This window comes from Varanus komodoensis, unplaced genomic scaffold (assembly GCF_004798865.1).
Source record: "Varanus komodoensis strain SLA01 unplaced genomic scaffold, ASM479886v1 scaffold49, whole genome shotgun sequence".
Lineage (NCBI taxonomy): Eukaryota > Metazoa > Chordata > Lepidosauria > Squamata > Varanidae > Varanus > Varanus komodoensis.
This window is the reverse complement of record NW_025336072.1, coordinates 1,912,895-1,935,716: the sequence shown is the minus strand read 5'-3', so window position 1 is coordinate 1,935,716 and position 22,822 is coordinate 1,912,895. Positions and strand designations below refer to the sequence as shown.

Below are 22,822 nucleotides of genomic sequence, written 5' to 3'. Positions count from 1 at the left end.
ATAAAGCAAACTGGGAGACAGAGCACAGGTGGAGAAAAATATGTGCCAAATCTGATATAACAAAAGTAAGAACTCATTATTGAGCCTATGTTTTGGCAGTGAAGGTGGCAAAGAAGAGATTCTTCTCCACCGGCATTGCATCCTCACTGTGTTGTCTGGTGAAGCATTTCAGGTGGTTCATGGCCAATTGCCTCAGTGGCCTGCTGCAACAAATTGCACAACACTTTGAGTGTAACATTGTTCAGATTCACCACGAATGGAACTCTACAGTTGGAGTTAGTCTTGCAAGGGAGGTGTCCAGTGTTCCATGTTATCCTGTCTTGCTGGATGAGTTTCAATTATGGAAACCTGAGGAAATGGACAATATGTTTAGACAAGTTTGGCATACCACCTGTATACCTAACCCTTGCCCTTTCTGGTTGATCATCAAAGCCTGGACCCTGGGTCCAGGAGGACATAAATGCCTCTCTGAGGGAGGGCCTAGTTTCCTCTCCTTTGAAGGAGGTGGTGATCAGGTCTCTCTTGAAAAAGACGATCCTAGACCCAGAGGATGCCACCAATTATAGACTGGTGGCTAACAACTCTTTTTTGGGCAAGATGCTCAAGAGGGTAGTGGCTGGGCAACTCCAGCCACTCCTGGAGGAAACTGACCATCTAGACCCAATCCAATCTGGTTTCTGGCTGGTTTTGGGACAGAAACTGCCTTGGTTGCCCTACAGGATGACCTCTGTCAGGAAAGCAACGGGGGGAGTGCAACCCTGTTAGTTCTCCTGGACCTCTCAGAAGCTTTCAATACCATCAACCATGGTATCCTTCTGAATAGGCTGGCCATGTTGGTGGTCAGAGACACTGCTTTGCAATGGTTCTACTCCTACCTTGCTGGCCAATTCCAGATGGTGTCACTAGGGAATTGTGGCTCTGTGACATAGCAGCTATGCCATGGGGTTCCACAGGGTTCCACTTTATCCCCTATGCCGTTCAATTTCTACATGAAACCACTGGGAGAGGTCATCCAGAGGTTTGGGATGAGCAGCCATCAACACGCTGATAACACCCAGCTCTACCTCTCATTTTCATTCAGTCCAGGTGAAGGAGTGTCTGAATTGACTGATGGAGTAGATAAGGGCCAATAAATTGAGGCTCAATCCAGATAAGTCTGAAGTGTTGCTGGTTAGTAGGCTAGGTGAGTGATTTCTGCCTTGAATGGGATTGCACTCCCTGTAAGGGACAGGCTACAGAGCTTGAGAGTACTCCTTGACCCAGAGCTATGCCTAGAATCCGAAATGGCATTTTTGGGAAGGAGTGCTCTTCTTCAGCTAAGGCTGATCCATCAGCTATGATCTCACCTGGACAGGCAAGCCCCAGCAACAGTAACTCACACACTGGTAACCTCCCACGTGGGCTATTGTAATGCACTTTATGTGGAGCTGCCCTTGAAGATGGTCTGAACATTGCAATTGGTTCAAAACAGAGCTGCCAGATTGCTGACTGGGACCACTAGACAAGAACGTATTACACCTGTCCTATATCAGCTACACTGGCCACCAATTGAAGTCTGGGTCCAATTTAAGGTGCTAATGATGGCATATAAAGCCCTAAATGGTTTAGGGCCTGGTTATCTAAGGGAATGTCTCCTTTCTTAAGAGCCTGCCTGGACCTTAAGTCCATCTGCAGAAGTCCTCTTCCAAGAAAGAGGTGAGGAGAACTGTTATGAGGAGGAGGGCCTTTTCTGCAATAGTGCCCTGATTATGGAACATGCTCTCCAGAGAAGTATGCCTGGTGCCGATGCTTCATTCATTCTGGTGCCAGGCCAAAACTTTTTTATTTACTGGGTGTTTTAATTGTTAAATGATATTTTAATTATTTTAGCATCAAGTATGGGCACTAAGGAGTTTTTAAATGTGTTACTGTTGAATTAATTGGTTTTTTAAAATTGTTGTAAACTGTCATGAGCTTCTTAATCAATGACATTTTTTAAAAAATAAAATAAATAAAAATAAATAATAAAAGCTAACTGGGCCAGCATCCTCCATGACATGTCAAAGCAGCAAGCCAGCTCTGGGGGCTGAGCAGGACAGCCTGCTCTTCTTACACCAGCTCCTGCTGCCACCTCCAGTACCTGCTGCCTGAGGCAACTGCCCCACTGGTAGGCTTGGCCCTGGCTAGTTCCAGTCTTGCGCTCATTGTGTCCTGCCACCATCCAGTCTTATAACGTGCTACTCTTTGGATGTTGCAGAAATTTGAATGACAGTGGCTGCCCCAGCTCCTCTGACACTTTTCTTTCAGGTCTGCTCACATTACTAGCAAAACATACAGAGTTCTGGCTATATGCCAGCACAACAGCTGATATGATGGGCTAAGCACTAATCCCTGTTTCTACAAAGTATAAACCGTCAGGGAACATATTTCACATTTTTAAGAGCCAGCATCAGATTTCTGTGTGGCATAATCCCAGCAAATATGAACAGCTAACTTGAACTCTTTACACAAATATTACATTTTTAGTAATTGGCACTTCCCAACCCCTGCATTCCAAATAATGCCAAATGAAATTTCACTTTGGGACATCAGGATTCATGACTTGCTCTGTCATGACCAAGGGCCATTGCATCAACTTGCTCTCTGTGAATTTAAGAATATTTGAGCAGGCGTTATTTTTAATTTGGATAAATGCAACCATTACTGAAATACAGGAGTTACCATATGGCAAGGGATCAAATTTGGCACTTATTAAAGCATTTGAGACACTGGGTCTGATTTCAGCTCTGACCACGTACAAGGTCTTGCATACCATTAAAAGCCCCAAGCTGAGGAAAAGCACCTTATCTTCATCAGCAGATACATTCATGAGTTAACGGGGTCTGATTCCAAGTGACTGCCTCATGATGCCTTCTGCAATGGCTGTCAGACCAATTCTGAATCTCAGAAATGTATCCCTCTTCCTCTTATCATTAAATCCCTTTTTTTCCCTGGCAGGGGAGCCAGATAATTATGTGGAATGGAAAACCAACATTTTCACAACAAATTTTACACATATGTCATCAGATGCTTCATAATTCAGTTGCATAAGTAGGAACTCTGGGTTAACATTTGAGTGTTCAGATGCCATTCTGCCTCCAATATGAACACTTCAAACTGAATGAATTCTGGAAGCGGTTTTAATTTTCTGACTTGCTGAATGGACTTCAGTGCTGAGTTCTATTTCATGAAGAACTGGAGCAGATTTCTTTTTGCTACCAAATATTTAGGGAAATACATTTAAATCCTTATGATTTAAAAGAGCTCAGAAAATGCTTGCAGAATGGAGATACTTGATAAGATGATTTAAAAAGGAGTAGTACAGCTGGGGCTGAATCTTGCATCCAAAACTAGGCCCTCACAACTCTCCTCACTCTCCCAGAAATGGTCATCCAGAGAATGGCAGGAACAGAAGCAAATCCCATTCTACTCCCATTATCACTGTGGTGCTACAATTTAAGTAAGCTTAAAATGCAAATCAGGACATGCTCAGAGAATTCCTTTTACAATCAGGATTGGCAAAGGATACTGTTTCATTTGAATGTATCAGGAATGGAGAAGGCATTTTAAAGTGGGGCAGGGGCAGAGAAATGTTTGTTGTGTACTTCACCACTTAAGTGATAACATAGCCAACAGCAAAATGGTTCCCCCAGTAGGACCAGTAAATCAGTCCAGGTCCTAACATTACCTAGCTGCACCACGGCTAGAAAGAATCAAATCCCTTGTGCTGCAATTAACAGGGCTGTTTGATTACTGGTGAAGTATTTCATTCTGTCTGTACAGAAGTTTTCGTGCGAGGAGGCCATCCACAGTGAGAGTGCGGCTGCACATGAGCAGCAGTGCCTGTCCAGACCAGCTTGTGGCATACGCATACAAGAATGTACTCCAACCCCCTGGGATTTCACAGATTTACTATCGGTGAAGGGCAATAATCACTAAAGGAGGAGCAATTATTCCCAAATCATTTAGGATTTAAAAAATCATTGGCAAGAAGATAGAGGTCAAGAGGTGCACTGTCAAGGGAAATAAAAAACTCTACCTGTCAAACCTAGGTTTAACTTCCTCTCTGACTGCAATATAGCAAGGTGGGGGGAGGAGAAAGGGAGGGGGGAGGGAGAGAGGAAAAAAGATAAAACTGAAAGGTCACACACTCACTGAAGGCCAGAATTAAAAGATATCCGGATTGTCTTCCCATTTTACACCAGGAGTACCATTGTTTTGTTCAATTAGTGTGAAGAAATAATTTAAAACTTAACTAAAATTCCCACTGAGAGTTAGACTGTATTGTACACTGCAAGACACTTCAGCCACTGTAAGCTTAAACAACAATAAAGGCTCAACAAATAAAAGGCATGTCACAAATACACAAGCACAGTGTACTACAGGCTGTTATAAAATTGCTCTGCACATACACTTATGATTGCTTTACTCTCATATATTCAGTGACCTGGGAAAAAACCGGCATCTATATGCACTGCTTGAGAACATAAGAAATGAGGATGCATGTTGCAACAGATCAGTGGTCAGAGCAGAGAGTTCAGAACTCTTTGTAGGCATGCGCCTTAGCTGTGGGCTTGAACATGGAGGCATGTTTTCTCAGCCTCACGTCTTTGAGTTTAGCAGCAGTAAACATGGTAGCATGTGTAAGGCATGCTTACAAGGTCTAAATAAATTATCAGCTGTAGTTCCTGTTCAGGAATGAATACTTGGACAAAACATAGGACGTTTAAAACAAAGTAAATGTTCAACTCAGTATAAAACAGGTTGAAAGGCTATAAATGCACTGTGGGTTTTTTAAAAGAAAGCAGCAGGAAAAACAAATAGATATTTAATGTATAATCCTGCTCTAAGCAGCTTTTACATGATTCCCAGGAAGTTTGCCATCCAGGTTGCTTACCAGACCAGGTAAACCAGGTACATCTAGCAGTAGAACTGTATCAGCTGTCCTTCTGATTACAAGACTTGCCCATACACAGAGGCTTCAATCTTAGGGTAATCTAACTTAATGAATTTAATGAAAGGAGGGCCTTCTGTTCCCTCCTCATAATCCAAGCCCACCAAGCCTTCCAAGAAAGTCAGTGTGGCCTCCTGAATAATGGGGCAACAGGAAACCTTTCCATGAACATCCTTACGCCAACATACCATAGGTTCCAGGACAGATTGCAGCTGTTTCAGGAGAACCTCCTGATTTACAAGGCAGTGGTTTAGTGGCTATGGCATTCTTTGATGGCTGAAGGTACTTTGGATCCTCCTTCAATGGTCTAATTGTGATGACATGCTTAATTATCCTTTATTTCGTACATCTGAATTCAGACCGTAACTTTGTGCTCACAGTAATTCAATGAAGGAAGATTGCTTGAGAGCAAAAAGGTCACATATAGTCACAGTGAGCTCGACTTGCAGGCTGTCAACCAGGTTTGTCCTACCTAGCCTAACACAGAAGGACACCAAGATACTTTGTGATTTGGTTTCCTGAATAGTGAAGAAGCAGTGTGGGCCTGTCAAACATATTAAAATCCAGGAGCTCTATGGACAGAAGGTAAACTGCAGGTAAGTTATATAATTTTGTTTTTCTCTTCCCACCCTTTTCTCTGTAACACTTCAGCTTGTCTATCCGTCTGTATGAATCTAATCTCCACCTGGCAAAGATTAGGCTGAGGAACTGGTCAAGATTTACGCAGCAGATTTGTAGCTACACTGGCATTTCAAGGGTCTCTTGAGCTCAGCAGGACAGTGGTGGGGGACAGCTCAGTAGTATAGCAAGTATTTTGCATGCAAAATGTGTCAGACTAAATACCTGGCATCCCAAGGTAAGCTGTAATCTACCATTATTGGCACAAATCATGGTGGATCCCATGTTTTGGAATGCTTCTGTACGTAAAACAAGCAAAATTCTGTAATTTTGTGAATTGTCTAAAGTTACACAGACTTCTTTCACATTGGAACAATGTATAAGCCATGCCAGTCTTAGAGACAGAGGTCTGTAAGCCATTTTGACTTGTATCATGTGCGTCAATGTCAGTGCAGGGCCAGTGACCGCAAGGCATGTGGGGGCAGGGCAGGGTGAATTGTCAAAATCCATTGGACTTTCACCCCTCATCAGATTCCTCTCACTTGCATGATCTTGTTTCAAGCAGTTTCCTCTGAAATACATGCCAGAGTTCAGCACTTTTCCTAATGGACTGTTCAGATTTAAAAATAATTGGTCAATCCGAAAAATATTCTAGAGCCAAATAAAAAGATGCATGCCCTGGAAAAAGTGAACAGAAACATGTTTTTCTCACTTTCTATAATAATGAGGCACAGGCTTGTTTTATAAAGCTGAATGGAAGGAGAGTCCAGACAGATAAAGGGAAGTATATCTTCACACTGTACATAAATAAAACTATGGAATTCACTGCCTTGCAGTAATGATACTATCACTGCAATCCCTTTAAAGAGGATTACACAAATTCATGTAGGATAAGGTTATCAATGACTACTAATTGTGATGGCTATCTTCTACCTCTGATATCAGATGCAGTTCACCCTTTGACCCAGAAGCAGGGTGCCACCGCTGATCTACCTCAGGCAGCAAAGTGTCTTGCCAGGCCTGGTGACACGTCTTGCGTTCTCTTGTGCTTTCTATAATTAGAGTCCAAATACAACACCCAGACTTTAGACTGTCTCTGTTTTTATGGGACATAAAAAGTAAAGCAAGACATACCACCTATTGAGTGAGGAGCCAGGGATCGGGACCACGGTGATATTCACTTGCTTCTCCTTGCTGGTTAACTCCCATGTGGCACTCCTGCTCAGTCAGGAGAAAGAATCTATGGTCCATACACCAAGGGTTCAATAGGCAAAGCATTGCCTGATCGCTGATGCTTTCAAGATGACTGTGACAAGCAGAAGGCACTGACCAGGCAAGTGACATTCTTGCTTTCAGGGCAGTACAATGACATTGGTGAAAGGTGGGGAAGTTATCTTAACCACTGATACAAGAGCTGCATTCTTATGTACCATTTCATACCTGTATTTGGTACTATCAGAAGCAGGAATTTGCAAATACCAGTAGTTTATGCACTCTTGTGTGACCCACTGCAACTCCCATTAGAACAGGACAATTTGCTACAGATAGACCTTCTTTATGATGCCATTAAACTACTGGAACCTTAACATTATTTAGGTTTTATCGTAATGCAGTAAAAATCACCCACTGTTACAACAGCCTTAAAATATATGAATTAGGCTATTTCACTAACCTTTAAAGATGTGTTATTCTTTGTCATATTACTGAATCTAAGAAGGGGCTGGTTACCTCTAAGGGGTTTAAATTTCCTATCTATTAAAGTAATACCAGCAATCTGTTTTTTCTAGGCTATTGAGGAAAGGTTAAAATGAAAATTGGACTTTAGGGAATACCTTCTATTCCAAGAGCAGGTTGAAAACATCTCAGCTGTAGCAAGCAAAGTCAGGTTCTCTTTACAAAGCTGTTATCAAGGGAAATGACTGGTGATAACTTTATTGATTAAAGCAACTCCAAAAAATTCAAACTTTAGCCACTGTCTAGTTCTACCACAGTGAGACAATCTAAGACATTGTAGTGGCAAAATGAAAATAGCAGAAAACTGTGAGATGTTTTATAAAGCACAGATGAGGGATTTACAGTGATTTAACGATGCAGTTAATTTTATATTAAGTGCAATACATAAGTGAACATTTTTATGAGATGAAAGCCATTACCCATTATTTTATTATCCTAGGCAGTGACTAACATATGCAAAAGCCCAGCATATGCAAATTGACAGCTTCATGTAGCAGACAGAACTGTCAGCTATTTTTCCAAAATGACAATGATTAAGGTTCTGTCCTTAAGCAATCATTTGGGGTTACCTCATGTGTGATAGATAAATCTCAGTTAGTGTGAGGGAGTGTACACGATATATACAACATCAGGTGTGAAAAACAGAGGTCTCTTGCACAGCAAGATGAAAGATTCCATGGAAGTTGTTTCCAGTATTTACATTTCACCCCTACATAGAGTTTCCTCCCTATATAATGGCCCCTTAGGCTAAGAAAAATAAATGTATTCCAATACTTCCTGCATAAAAGGAGCAATTTGTATTACACTATGAGAAATAAAGATGCACCAGAATCAGTAGAACAGGATCATAGTTATTTTACACAAACATTTGAAAGATGCAGACAGATCTTTATATCTCTCATTTTCAGTAGAGGGACAACCTTAACACTTAGTCAGTGGTTTTGAAATGGTGTCCAGCAGAAACGGGCAGAAGCTCATAGAAAGACAGGTAATGGAATATGCAGTGTTAAAGACATATCTGCCATTACTGACATCCCTTTGCAATATTCAATCACAGGGAAATATCTGGCACATTCCAAGATGCACTTCAGTTCATACAAACTGACAGCTAGACTCAGCCACATTCATCTGCACCAGGCATGAACTTAGAAGGCAACTTAGAATGCACTCTAGAATTCTGTGCCACATTAAAGGGTAATTATTTACTTACCTTGAGGTTTGTTGTTTAAAAGGTTCTTCCAAGGTAAGAAGTTTGAACACACTGCCATGCAAGGAATGATCCCAGGTTGATTGCCTAACACCTGAGTTTCTAACTTGCCAATGGGCATCAATGTATTCACAGACACTTTTCAGGCTCCTCACAACTCCTGCTTGTTTAAATATGTATTTATTTGAGTGAGTGAGTGAGTGAGTGAGTGAGTGAGTGAGTGAGTGAGTGATTTCTAGCCCATCCCACTAGCCAAATGGATCCCTGGGCAGATTACAACAATAAAAACCAAATAAGAACAATGAAAAACAGTATAAAAACATCAATCAAAACCAGCAACAAGAGCACTCCCAGTTGAACTCCCGATTTCATAAAAGACATATCCCCTTTTGTTAAAATAGCATTAAAAACCAATTTAACAATTAAAATACTGGCAAAATAAAAAGGTCTTCAGCTGGCACCAAAAAGAGTATAAAGATGGCCATGCCAGGTGAACCTGCCTGGGGAGCTCATTCCAGAGTCAGGGTAGCTTTCCTGAAAAGGCCCTTCTTCTTGCTACTGCCCCCCTGAGGAGGGGCCTCTCTCAGAAGGGCCTCACATGCAGATCTAAGGGGTCCGGTAGGTTCATATGGGAAGACTGCTCCTTCAGATACCCAGGCCTCAAGCCATTCAGGGGTTTAAATGCTATGGTTACCACCTTGAATTGGGCCTGGACTTCAACTGGTAGCCAGTGGAGATTGTAGAGGACTGCCAATCCTCATTATAGTATAGCTGTCATTTTGAACCAATTGAAGTTTTAAAAGATACTCTCTTTTTTTAAAGTGTTTCTTAATTTAAAGGACTGTCAAACTTCTTTATTGGCAAAAATGTCTCTGCATTCCAGATGTGGCCCACGGAGCATCCTAGGGGTCTACAAACCGGTAGAAAGCAAAGAGGGTTGTTTTGCTTGTGCTATGTTTGCACTTCGAGCAACACCAGTTTGCCTTCTCAAAAATGGGTATTTTGTTGTGCTTTGTGGGGCCAAATAAGTGACCAAGCATTAGCAGTTTAGCCCCTACTTCTGCCATGTAGTGTTCCTTGATAAAGTTACTTGTCTCAGAGTCTCATCAGTTTTCCTTCTGTGAAATGTGAGTTCAAAAATTTTATTGGCACACATCCAGAGCAAAATGCCAGGGGTTAATAAAGGAGAAGAATATTGGTAAGGGAATTACCAATTTCCTTTACGGATGTGAACATGTCAAGGGAAAGTGTATGTGAGCATCTGTTTGTATTAGAATGCAACCACATGGCTTTGCTAAGGAAAAGAAGACATTACTGGAGCTATGAGTTCAAGGGTCAGCACCAAAATATATTACTCAGAGCCTTAACTGATAAGAATATTCTTTTTCTTCTGAACTTTAAAAGATGATAGTGGATGTGCACTCCATAAAGATTTCTCCTTTACATGGGAAATCAAAAGATATTTTCCAGAAATAAAGATATTATCCAAAACCAGGTGATGCCAATGGACTACTCTGAGTTAGATAGATGTGAGAACTATTTAGCCAAAGAGTGCAGTGCATTAGCACTGAAATGGAATGACATACTACATAATTGACTCTACTAATAAGGAACTCAGTAAATAAACTCAAGGAGCTGCATGTGGCTCCTGGTTCTCAGTTTGGCCACCCTGGTTCTAAACCTACACCAGGTGTAAATGCTGGCCTTTCTATGTAGTCCTGTACTGTTCATTTCTGAAGCAATTGGACTTAAGTCCACCAAGCAGTTTCTTCAAAATCTCCCTTGCTTGGTCAAATGCATTTCCCTGAAATAGGTGGGAGGGTGGGGGACTTGCCAGGCCCTTCAAGTTAGGATTAATGGATTAGTACAAGTGGAAGACTGTGTTCAGTTCTGGCCATCTCATTACCAGAAAGATAGCAACAAATTGGAAAGAGCTCAGGGAAGAGAGGCAAAAACAGTTAAGAATGTTAGGGATTGACTTGTGAAAGGAGATTACAAAAAGGGAAGCATACAGCTTAGCTACAAGTTAACTAGGAAGAAAGATCAGGATCATAGCTTACAAAAAACTGATAATATATCGTAAGGTACAGAGTGGATAGCATTTTCAGGAATATTAACTGGCAAAATTAGAGATAACAAAATGATTAATTTTTGTTTAAAGTTAGGGTGAATGGTCGAAAAGACAATTTTGATGCCTCAATGTAGTCAAATAGAGAATTTTTTTCCTATCTCAAAATAATAATTCCTGCTATAATTATTGTGTATTATCATCATTTGTTATAAAATCCAAAAAATCGGGGTAAGATGTTCAGTTGCTTATCATGATTGAAGTCAGAGAAATGGGTTATCAATTAAAATATCAAACATGCAGATTTGCAGAAAGTGTTTTGTCAGTTTGCACCCACCAAATCAGATAATTAAAAAACAAAACAAAATGGGTAAATGGAGGTTACAGTCACTGAACTATAGAATGCTGGCCATAAGAATTCAAACTAATATATTGATTTTTTTTTTTTTTACTAGTATTATATTGGAGCAGGGAATTTCTTTCAGTCTAGGGACCAAATAAATTTTGGAGGTGCTCTTGAGGGCCAACAACAGCAGCATATTTTAGCTTGCTGCTCTTAAAGTGACTAAACCTTAAGAGAGGAATTGTAGCCTTTTAGAATTGGGGGGAATGTGAAAAGGCTCAATAACTACCAAATGATCAATTTTTAGAGAAAGAAGGTATGGCCAGGAAATGGGAGTGTGACCATCAAGGGAAACCCAGAGGAATGGATTAAGATCCCATTAAGGGCCTGAGCATGTTATATACTCTTTAGGAATATTCCACACAGAAATGTAGAAAACTGCCAGCACAAAAGGGCCAAGGACAGATGTTTGTTGTTGGAGAAAAAGCTGAAAAGAAAGTAGGCAGAACTACCATACTTCCAGTCAGATTGAGAGAGAATACTTTTGTGTTGCTCTTTCTGTATGGCACAACACATAGAAGCACTGTGCATTTACGAGTAAATTCGGTCAGATGTACTCACTATTTGCTGTGTGTGGGAGAACTGACAGGAAGGGGACTCAGAAAGTGCACACACCCAGGCAACATCCACATTCAATACTGATGTGTCCTCACCTATCGCTTGATACTAAACTTTTTGAAACAGTCAATTTCAAATTCCAGACTCTGGAATTTTCATACCAGGGTGAACAACTTCCCTGCTTTAAAATACCTTTCAGGGAACAGTCATCAATAAACATCTGACCCTGGATGACTTATTATGTCTTCTTAATGCCTGTATTCTAGAATAAGATAAAACAAGCAAAGCATGAAATATGGGGTCATAACATCATCTCTAGGTTCTAAGACACAACACATACTGGGTTTTTTTATAGCCTCCAAACCACTGGATAGAATTATTATCCTGTAAATCATAACTTTTCCTTCCAAGAGAAGGTCTGTGCTGTGCCAGAAGCTACATCTTTGGCTCCAGCCAAACTGCCACATATTATAATAAACCAAACAATCTCCCACCCTATGAAGTATAAAAGAAAATATTGATATTGTCTTTGCACATGTATTTAAGAACTTCCATTAGGTACTAACAATGATGCAAGCTAACTGAATGCAATACAACAGACCATAAAATAACCAACAACTTATAGACAATTTTTTACTCTGTCATATAACAGCTTCTACACTGACAAGCACAACAGTGGTAGAATATTTCTTATTTATATTTATATCATACCATTTTTCTTACAAGGAACCAAGACAGTTTCTCCTCTTCATTTTATCATCCCAACAATGTTTTGAGCTAGGTGAGTCTGAGAATCAGGGACTGGCCCAGTGAAGCTTCATGGCTGGATAGGGACTAGAACCCAGATCTCCCAAGTCTTATAAAGTTAAGAAGGTAATTTGGGAAAAGGATTTCTGATCTCAACTATGTGCCAGTGACAGTACAAGAACACCAGCAGCTTCCCAGCTATCCCTTTCTGCCATTCACTTTGTTGCTTCTGCTCCAGGTAAGGTGCCTCCTCACACCCAACCCCTGGTCACCCGTGGATGATTTTCACACTTTGTAAACCAAGCTTGCCCCCAGAAACTGCTTGCACATTGGATCCATGCTGTGCTACACCCATTTCCATGCTCTGGTGTGCAACATTCACTAGTCCTATATGAATGTGTCATTCACACAGATGAAAAGCACAATGTCAGCGCTTACCATGCCCTGATTACACCTGTATTACAGAAGCACACTCTTGTCGTGTGGACTTTTCTCCCATTTCCTCTCCCACTGTCTGTCTTCACTGAAGTTTGAATTAAATGTGATGCCATAAAATATTGTGTATGTGGTGCTGCAAGTGCCTAACATCTCAGGGCAGGTTCAAGATACCCTGGCATGAATCCCTGGATTTACTGGGCTAACATGCACATCCAACTTCTGAGGGACCAGTTTGAATGAGAAGCTTAAGGAACCTTGTGGTATTCTGCTTTTTGTTTTTTGCTGCAAGATGAAGTACTGTGAGCTCTCGTAACATGAAGTGTTTAGTGAGTTGTTTAATCTATTGTTACTGGTACTGGACATCGTTAACTATCTTCTGGTTTCCATTTCTTTATGTTTTAAATGGAAACTAATTGAGTTTTATGCTGCAATGTGATATATTTCAGGGTTGTGCTAGAAGCAAAAACCCAAATAGCTTTGCTCATGTGATTAAATAGCTAACGCCAGCAGTTTCGCATTGGAGCCATGAATCTATGCTATTTTTCTTTTACAGAAGCACAGGAATGGTCTTCTGTGAGCTCACAGTCCCTACATTGCATTGTTTGTTAGAGAGGATTATTTGTGTGCATTTCCCCTGCCCAAGGCAGCCATTGGACACATCACTGGAACACACTTAGAGAAGGATCTTCAAGAAATCTTACCTGGTGTGGTTCAATGCCGAGCTCTGTCAAGGCTGACTGGAAAAACATTTTGGCTGGCTTTCCCACCACCTCAGCCTCAATATCACAGGCATACTATGAGAAAAGACAAAATTAAGACTGTTAGCTTTCAAAACAAAGAGAGTCAGCTGGAGAGACACATGAATAAGCTATGTGGAAAGGCATGCAATTATTGACATTTTTACTAAGGAAGCATGGTTTAAATTATGGACAGTGACAGTAGAAATACTGAAAATCTACCTTCAGTGTTTATGGAATATTTGGTGACTATAGATTTGCAATTCTGAAGGATGCCCTTCTGAATGTATAAAACAGCTTCCTTCAAAATGCCCACAGGGATTTACTAGATGGATGGGGCTCTTGCTTCTCCCCCTCATATTGGACAGCAAGATCTTCTGGGAAGAATGCAGAAAAAACAGGTTTGGGAACAGAAATTGTTTTACCAACAACATTTTGCTGGTTCAGGTTGGTAAACATTCCCAGAATCTTTGATTAAAAGCAAAGATGAAATGTGATTTTCATGATCTTGGACAAACTGCCTTTTGACAAGAACAATGGACTTCCAGGCTCCAGTAACAGGAACCAACTTTTATCTGAATGATAATGTGTGTCAAAACCTGGCCCTCTGGAGTTTCCTAGACAGCAAATCCCCTTACCATTGCTTCACCCCACTTCTTCTAACCTCCAGTCATACTGAGTTGAAGCTCCCATCTCATTACCCGCCAGCAGAGGAACTCCCTACCCACTTTCTGAGCTGCATTTCGGACTCCAAATAGCCAGAACTAGGTTAAATCAGGAAGCACACATAGCTGGCAGTGCACCCTCCACTCTAAAGAAGACCTCCTCTTTCAAAAAATGTTTATGAACAAAGTGCAATAAGCAATGAAACCCACTTGCCATCTGTTGTATAAGGAATCTCCAATTCACTAATGCCCACACACTGATCAATACAAACAAACATGAATGTGCAGTGTAATAACATAACTTTTCCTGTTTGAAGCATTATGTAAATTTCTTCTATTAATTAAAATACCTCCAATGCCTTCATGTATGCTCCAACATCCAGTTTCAGCCCATCAGTTTCTTTATAATAGCGTCTGAAAATTAAATGTTTCAGTTAAAATACAAATACTTGAACACTTCAGAGGAGGGTGGGGGGAGGAGTTTTTTGTTTTAGTTTTAAATGTTTTTCTTGTACTTTCATACAGCACTTTTTCCTCCCTCAAAAGCAGTAGAATTGGCTTTTGGGGGAGAAATCCTTAGGTAGAATATAGCTTAATATGTTTATGTGACAAAATACCATAGGTAACCCTCAGTAAAGTGAGTGAGAATGGGGGAGCGCAAATGTGTGGGTGCATGTATGCACACACACACATCAACCAGTGAACCAATGGTTCTCTATAAGGAGATCCCGTGGCTTTCAAGTGGGCAGGAATGCAGGCTCAGAAAGGAACGAGGTAAGAACAATGGGAGCAGATCCGCAGAAGTCATCACTAGCTTGGCACAGGCATCTATGAACTGGCTGGCTTGGCAAACCATTCCACATGACTTCATAAAATTCATATATTGTTCTGCAGAATTTCAAACAAGTGCGCACACAGAGTGGAAATAAACTTGCAATTAATTCTATGTTATCTCAGTTGTCTTTCTTCGAAAAGTATGCACACCAGAAATAGGATGACGTAGCTTGTTCTGCTGCAAAGACCATAACCAAAACACATTGTGAACTAAAAGGCTGTGACAAATCTACATATTTTGAACATATAAACAGACCTTGTTATATTCATGAGCATATTACATATACAAGAACCAATCAGCTGATAACTCATTGGCAGCCTTTGACTGATTGCCTGTGAACAAATTTGCATGTTACTACAAGTTTCTGTTTTGAATTATCAAAACTCTGCATAATTAAAAAACTATTTGATGGAACAAAGAGCCATCTTTAAATATTTTCCTTTAACTCCCCTTTACAGAATAAATTAGTATGGCTTAACTCCCACCAATTAAAATCAACCCTTATTGATTAAAATTAGTGCCAATAATGAAGTTAAACCTCCTATTTTAAGCTTTCAGCTCTATTCAATCTCACTTTTATTCTGTGGTACTGAATGGAGTGGATGCCTTTTTCCTAATGAAAATGGTCTTCACAGGCTACTATCTGCCTTATTGATGAAAACATACCTGCTTTCCATATGGAAAGTGGCAAGGGGAAAAGAGTGAAACACTTTTTCCAGGACCAGAATTCTGGGAGGCCCTATGGATCTCTACTGTCTTACCCAACTGACCTCTATGATACATACATTTCTAAAAAAAGATGAATGTATACTCCAGGGAGATGGACCAAAGTTCCTTTCTGGATGCATATCTCTTTAAAATACAGATCTAGGTTGCAAATAACAGTAACCTATGGTATGCTTAATCTATGATTTATACCCACAGCCATAGCTTATCTGGCAGATGATCCCTAGGTTTTCCTCTTCCTTCACTTGCTCCCTCCATGTATCACAAGTTTCTTTTTTCTTTCTTCTTGTTACTGCCCTTACCTGCTGCCTCTGTAGCTTCATAAAACCAAATGTACAACCCCAGATTCTGGATTCCCAGATAACAACAACTCAACAACTTAACTTCAAGTTTCTAACATGTCAAATCATTGGTTATATTAGCAAACTATGGTTTATTTGCACAGCTGGGTGGCCTCGTACATCGTGAGAACTCATCAACTTATAGCATGGATTAGCATTATGTGTAAACAAGGTCAGTTTTTTCTCCCATTATATGTGAAGTAGCCTTTGTTATGTGGCATCCTATTGACCAAATAGAAGTGGAAATACAAGATTAAGTGGTTTGCCACCAAAACTGATAGACTATTTCTGACCAAGTTTCTTTGGGTATCCTAAGGCCAAACTTACTTTCAAGTAACTATACTTAGCAATAAAGCCTAATAATGGCATTTTCTTCAGTGAACATTCTGAATGTTATTCAGAAATTTTCCTTTTCAGATATAGTATAAGAGAGAACCAGTATAATGCAAGTGTTTCTTTTAAGTCCCTAGACAGATAGGTAGAGAACAAAAATGTGTACGATGAGCAGTCAGATAAGATTTTATGCTTTATCCTTCTGCCATTTTCGATTATTCAGCACAGCCTCTCTTTAAAATGACCACTTGACCTTTGCTAGAACAGCCATTAACCTTCTATAGTCTAGCGTAAACAGCTTAATTTTCTGACAGTGGCATGACAGAAGAAATTACAAAGCCAATTCCCACTCTCAGCCCAAAACAGATGCTAAATGTAAATCACTCCATTCTCACAAGGAGAGCATTCTGCTCCAGTAACTCTAATGCTCTAGGTTTCTAGCCAGCAAGCTAAAACTTTTGCAGATAGATCATTAGTCTATTCAAAGTGAATTTGAAGAAATTAACAGTATTAATGCTCATAAGCTTTAAACAATGTTACTGCAATACCAAAAGAACAAAAAACTCCACATCTAAGTAGTGATAGTAGGTGATATCACAACTTTAATGAAAGCAAAATTAGCGTCCCTATTTCTCACAAGGCAATGACAGATCAGTCTTCTCTGTCTTGGAAGGTCTTAAAAGTTCAACTGGAGTAGACTTGAATACCCATTACAAGGTTTGTGTACACTTGATATGCTTGCAGTGCTCAAAACTGAGCTTCAGTATTTCCACATGTAATATCAGAGAAAGCCAACAATAAATTCACAGTAGATTTCTATTTACCTCTATCCTAAGCAAGGCTTAACACAACAATAAAGAAATCTGAGGCTACCTACTCCATTTCAGCTACCAGGAATACAGCAAAATAGGTGCACCCTAAGGCATTTAAGACTCCAGTTATAAACACATTTAAGTCTGTTGAACTCAACTGAACTTCTCAGTAGACCTACATAAAATCAGTGGTTGTATCATATGGAAATTAATTGGACATAATGAATTTTCACTTACATCTGAAGCATGTGTATTCAGACGCATGGCTTACCAATTTCAATGGGGAATTTTTTCTAATATCATGCATAAGGGCACATCCATAATTGTGTTCTGCAGGTGTCCAAGGTGTCCATGCTCTCAGTAGTATCCATTAGTAAATGAGTTCTACAGTTCTACTTCAGAGTGAAAATTGAGCAATAACCACCAAAACATTCTGGGGGAGTTTAAGAGTGGGTTTTTTTTCCTGATAAAAAGGCATATCTTTCATGGGAAACTTTCTGTGTATTCCCACTTAGCAAGATTTGACAGGATGGATCCTTGAATTATTAATTCCTTCTGTACCATTTGAACTGTATTGTTATTCAAATGTGGTGTAGAGAGCCAGTGTGGTGTAGTGGTTAAGAGCCTGGGACTGGCACTCAGACGATCTGGGTTCTAGTACCCACTCGGCCATGGAGCCAACTGGGTGACTTTGGGCCAGTCACAGACTCTCAGCCCAACCTACCTCACAGGGTTGATGTTGTGGGGATAAGATGGAGGAGGAGAATGATGTAAGCTGCCTTGAGCCCTTTGTAGGAAAAAGGCAGGATATAAATTGCAATATAAATAAATAAATAAATAAATTCACCGATTAAGTCTCATTAGTATTCTTTAGTATACAGTATACTGTACTTTAGTATACTAAACTATATACTATTCTGTAGTATAGTATACTTTAGTACACTGTACTAAAGTATATTTAGTACTAGTATTCTCATTACACCTAAAAAGGGAAGTCCATGCTTTAGTCCTTAAAATGTCATTAAGCCAGTGGTGGAGAACCTATGGCACACGTGACACAGTGGGCATGCAGAGCCCTCTCTGTCGGCACATGAGCCAAGTCACCCCAGCATTGCCCCAGAAGCCAAACATCAGATAACAGTGCACATAAGGGCCATGTGCATGCTCGGAAAGGAGTAGTGGCACCAGGCAATGATGTGACAAGCCGCGACTCGTTAGCCGCGACTCGTCCGAGCTTTCGCATGGCTGGTCAGTGCGCTGCCAAGGATATATATATATTCACTTGGGCTGGCTCCGAGTTGTTTTTTCTAAACTAAAACCTCAGTTTTCAGGTTTTATTGTAGGGTTGGCACTTTGTGATAAATAAGTGGGTGTTGGGTTGCAGCTTGGGCACTTGGTCTCTAAAAGGTTCATCAAAGGCAAACAGAACATGCATGGGAAGAACCAACCTGGTCAGTTCAACTACTCCTGTTCTGGTGTTTACTGCTCTATTTGATTAGAATCACATCAAGGAAGAGCTAGACCATGCTTTGGCTCCATTGCCTTCTGTGCATTAGCAAGCAAATGTCCACAGTAGGAAACACGCTCTGATCCACTTACACAATAAAGGTTCTAAATCGCACTAGATTTAGTGGTCTAGATCTAGATTTACTCTAGATGAGTAGCAAATTCCTTACTGCAGAAGTTGCCACTTGGCATGGAGGATGAAAGAGCCAAATGCTAGGAACATGATCAAAAAGTAGTGCTAACAAGTGCTATCTCATATGTATGTGTGCATGGTCTGACAATACATCGGATAAGCAAAAATAAGACACTTATCCTCGAAAGTTGACTCTTTCAATGTTGTGCTATTTTGGAAATGTTTAGATTTTTCTTACATTGGAGACTAACATGACTTTGTGTGTGTCTGTGGGGCAGGATGCTTTTATTAAAAAAGGAGGAGGAAATTACAGGGACAGAGACAGGGGGGAATTTTTCCACTCTGTGGCTTTCCCACAGACTTTCAGTTCTGTGGCTTTGATCCAGGTTCTGACTAGAGTTTGCTTAAGAATAGTCCTGCTGACAGACAATGGAGGAGGTGATCTTCAGTGATTCCTCTTCCCTTTGCACCACCTTGCCCATCATTCTAGAGGGCCCTACAACCCACTGGAGAAGATTTGAGGGGCAACTGAGGACTGCAGGTGGCAAAAGGAATCAATGAGGATTAACTCCAGTTCTGTCAGCAGAAACCCTCTGTTGCAACAGAACCCTTCTGCAAACAGAAGAAGGGTTCATTCATGGAATGAATGAACTTCCATTCATGGAAATATCACTATGGATTCAGCTTCAGTTTTTAGTTCTCTAGAACTCTTTAGACTACATATTAAACTAAACAAAATCAGAGCCCAAGAAAAAGTTTGCTCAAAGACAACGGTTGTCCATTTCTTCTATTACTTCTGTCCAATTTCTCTTGACAAGGCACTCCCCCATGTTATTTATTTATTGATTTCATTTCTCTGCTGCCCAATGCTGAAGTTTTCTAAGTGATTTATAATGAAGCACAAAAATAATAAAATAGATAAAAACATTAACAAGAATTAAAATTAATTTAAAAGAGCGTAAAAACATTAAAAAACAATAAAAAGGACAATGCCTCCTCACCAGTAACCTACACACCTGTACTCGCTTCTTCTACCCCAGCTATCATGCTTTTACTATCATAGTAAACAGTTGCAGTTTTAAAACAATGAAACAATGTTTAATCGAGGCCTGACAACTGAAAGTGAGAAAAGACTGGAGATCCCACCTCATTTTATTGCTTCCAGGAGCAATATACCAAGGTGATCTATGGCTCCCACCTGCCACACACATTTCAAACTCTCTTAATTTAGGCAGTGACTGGTCCATGGTTAGCCTGTAAGTTTCACGGCTGGTTGGAGATTTAAACCTGTGTCTCCTTAGTCCTAGTTCACTATTCTCGTCACTATGCCATTACTGACTCTATATATTAATCCCATATTGCCCAGCAGTCTCTACTCTTATTGGCAGCTGCTCTCCAGAACCGTAGGTAGAACCTTTCCTGTCACCTACTATCCAATCCTTTTACTAGAGATGCAGAAAAGTGAACCCAAGACCTTCTGCAGACAAAACAGGTGCTCGACACTGAGCTCTCTCCAACCCCAAATCAACATTTTCCATAAAATTGTACTTGGGTTGCACATTGCTCCTGTATTTCAATAGGAGGATAGACTGGTCATAGAAATAAATTACATGAAAAACTCAGTCTAAATCTGAATTGCAACCTATGTTGCAACCCATGACACTGCACTACCTCATACAATGGAAAAGCAACAGCACCGTTCATCTAAAGAAATGTAATCTGTCTAGGGCGGCAAGGAGTTTGTTAGAACACTATCTGTGTGTAGCAGAACACCAGGGGTCTTTTATTCAGTTGCCTGCTCACTGACCAAAGAAAGACAGACAGAACAAACGAACAAACAAAGTGGTCCACAAGCCTTCAAGAATCCACATGACTTGAAAAAGCTGGTCCGTTGAGGAATCCACAGCTCATATTCATAGAAATCAAAACTCATCTGAATCCAGTGTGGATATCCTTGATATCCCTAAGCCTGATTCTGCTTTCAATTACCAGAGCTTTCCATTTTGGGGAAATGCAGTCTGCATGCATGTGCACAATCACATTGTCGGCCAAAGCAAAATCAATATACATTGCACATTCCGAAGGATGAGAAATCACTTGAAGAGAGAGTTGAATGATTTCAAGCACATGCAAGCTATTGCCAGAAAAGCAACCAGAATGAAGCAAAAGAAGTGAAGAGGTGGGTAGGAAGGGGTAGCAAGCAGACTTAGAACCACCTGGACCACAAACAGCTCTAGCATTTCCAGTATTTCAGGGAACTACACACCAATTCACTTACCCTCTTCCCAGAGATAGTAGAATGGGATTCTCCAGACTGATGAGAACTTGAAAGGCATCATTAAGGTTTTTGTAAGAAAAGTTGTCTGCTGCGTCACCAATCACCACACAGTTTGGGTTTGATTTATCAATATCAGCAAATTCAGGGACAACATCTAAGGAAAAAGAGGAATTCTAATCCATTGTTTCAGGAAAACATATATTTTTCTGTTTATTGAAAAGCAAATGAAAACTGAACTGAGAGCCAGTGTGTGGTTAGAGTGTTGGACTGGGACCTGGGAGTTCTGGGTTCTAGTCCCCACTTGGCCATGATGCTCATGGGCAACTTTAGGCCAATCATGGACACTTAGCCTGATCTATCTCACAGGGTTGTTGCTATTAGGATACCATTGAGAGGGGAAGGACCATGCAAGTCTTCTTGCATTCCTTGTAAGAGCAACAGGGCAAGATATAAATGTAGTAATAAAAGAAAAGAAGTGTATAAGAGGAGGCATTGATTAACAGGAGCATCTGAGTAAACTAAAGCAGTCCAGTCTTGACTGGGCTTGCATATTCCAACTTCTGAAATACCAGCTCATGACTTGGAAGGACTAAAAAAAGCAGTGTCTCAGTAGTGGCTGAGTAGAACTATATTTCAACGTATATCCACCAGGTCCTGCCATTGCATGCCTTCAAGTTGCCCCTGAAGAGCTGCCTTTTTACCTTGGCCTGGAATTAATATTTTTTGGGTCCACTGTGCATATTAGGAGTGTTGTGTTAAACCTTAGGCCTATGGGTGAAATCTGTCCCTCTGCAGTTCTTCAGAGGGTCATGTATCCTCTCCCCTAGATGATGATGATTTGCTGGTTTCCTGGCTTTTGTATAAATCTTCCCCCCCATTACAAATACCACTCCTTCAGCTTAGTTACTAGTAGGACAAGCTTTAAGTGAAATATGGCCCAGCCCATTTTGCCTTTAGCCCCACCTGCCCTTGAGCACTTCCTTGAAATTGGATCTGGCCCTTCTGTTGACAGAAATTCCCCTTGTATATATGATACAGTTGGTTTTTTTTAACTGTTAATCTTGATTCTATCACTGCTTTTATTATTGCTACTGTTTTATTATTTTCTGTAGTTTTGTTGTATGTTGCCTGGATGAGGAAAGGAGTAAGGAAGTAGTTACCTTGAAAGCAGTCTTATAAACATCTGAAATAAATAAACTGGTAGAAAAGGGTGAAACTATTATATACTATTGACTATGATTTGTCTTGCAATCTGCAGTTTCAGTACAGATTTTACATTCTGTTTCTTCATCCAGACCTCCAACCTTTGTTCTTCTAAGGACCTCATAACCATAGAGGTTGTGTAGTCCAGTCTACTCATAACTTAAGAGTAAAAATGATAGTACTCATTATTGGGTGCAACTATATTACATTGCTGATCTTGAATGAAGTCAGGGCTGGCCCCAGACACATTATTGTCTTAAACGAAGGACAAGATGGCACCACCTTCCTGTGCAGTTCTACATACATATATTGATCAGGCTGGCAGTTAAAACTTACTTTGACACAGCAGCTTAGAGGGTGGAGGGCAAGCTGCATGACACACACAGTTCTGTCTGCCAACAGAGGGGAATAGCTAAGATACATGAAACCGCTGGGAGAGGTCATCAGGAGGTGTGGGCTGCGGAATCATCAGTACGCTGATGATACCCAGCTCTACCTCTCGTTTTCC

At 40.4% G+C, this 22,822-nt stretch overlaps 1 protein-coding gene across 6 annotated transcripts in view; it reads right to left on the bottom strand.

Moving 5' to 3' along the window:
• The window catches only part of LOC123031144 (phospholysine phosphohistidine inorganic pyrophosphate phosphatase), a 168,031-nt gene that overhangs the window by 115,910 nt on the left and 29,299 nt on the right, over nt 1–22,822 (bottom strand). For all 6 annotated transcript variants that reach the window (XM_044445684.1, XM_044445686.1, XM_044445689.1 and 3 more), the window contains 3 exons: nt 21,112–21,265; nt 14,498–14,561; nt 13,447–13,539 (listed from right to left, as the gene is read on the bottom strand). In XM_044445684.1, the coding sequence (XP_044301619.1) occupies nt 13,447–13,539; nt 14,498–14,561; nt 21,112–21,265 (311 nt within the window). The remainder of the gene's footprint in view (nt 1–13,446; nt 13,540–14,497; nt 14,562–21,111; nt 21,266–22,822) is intronic.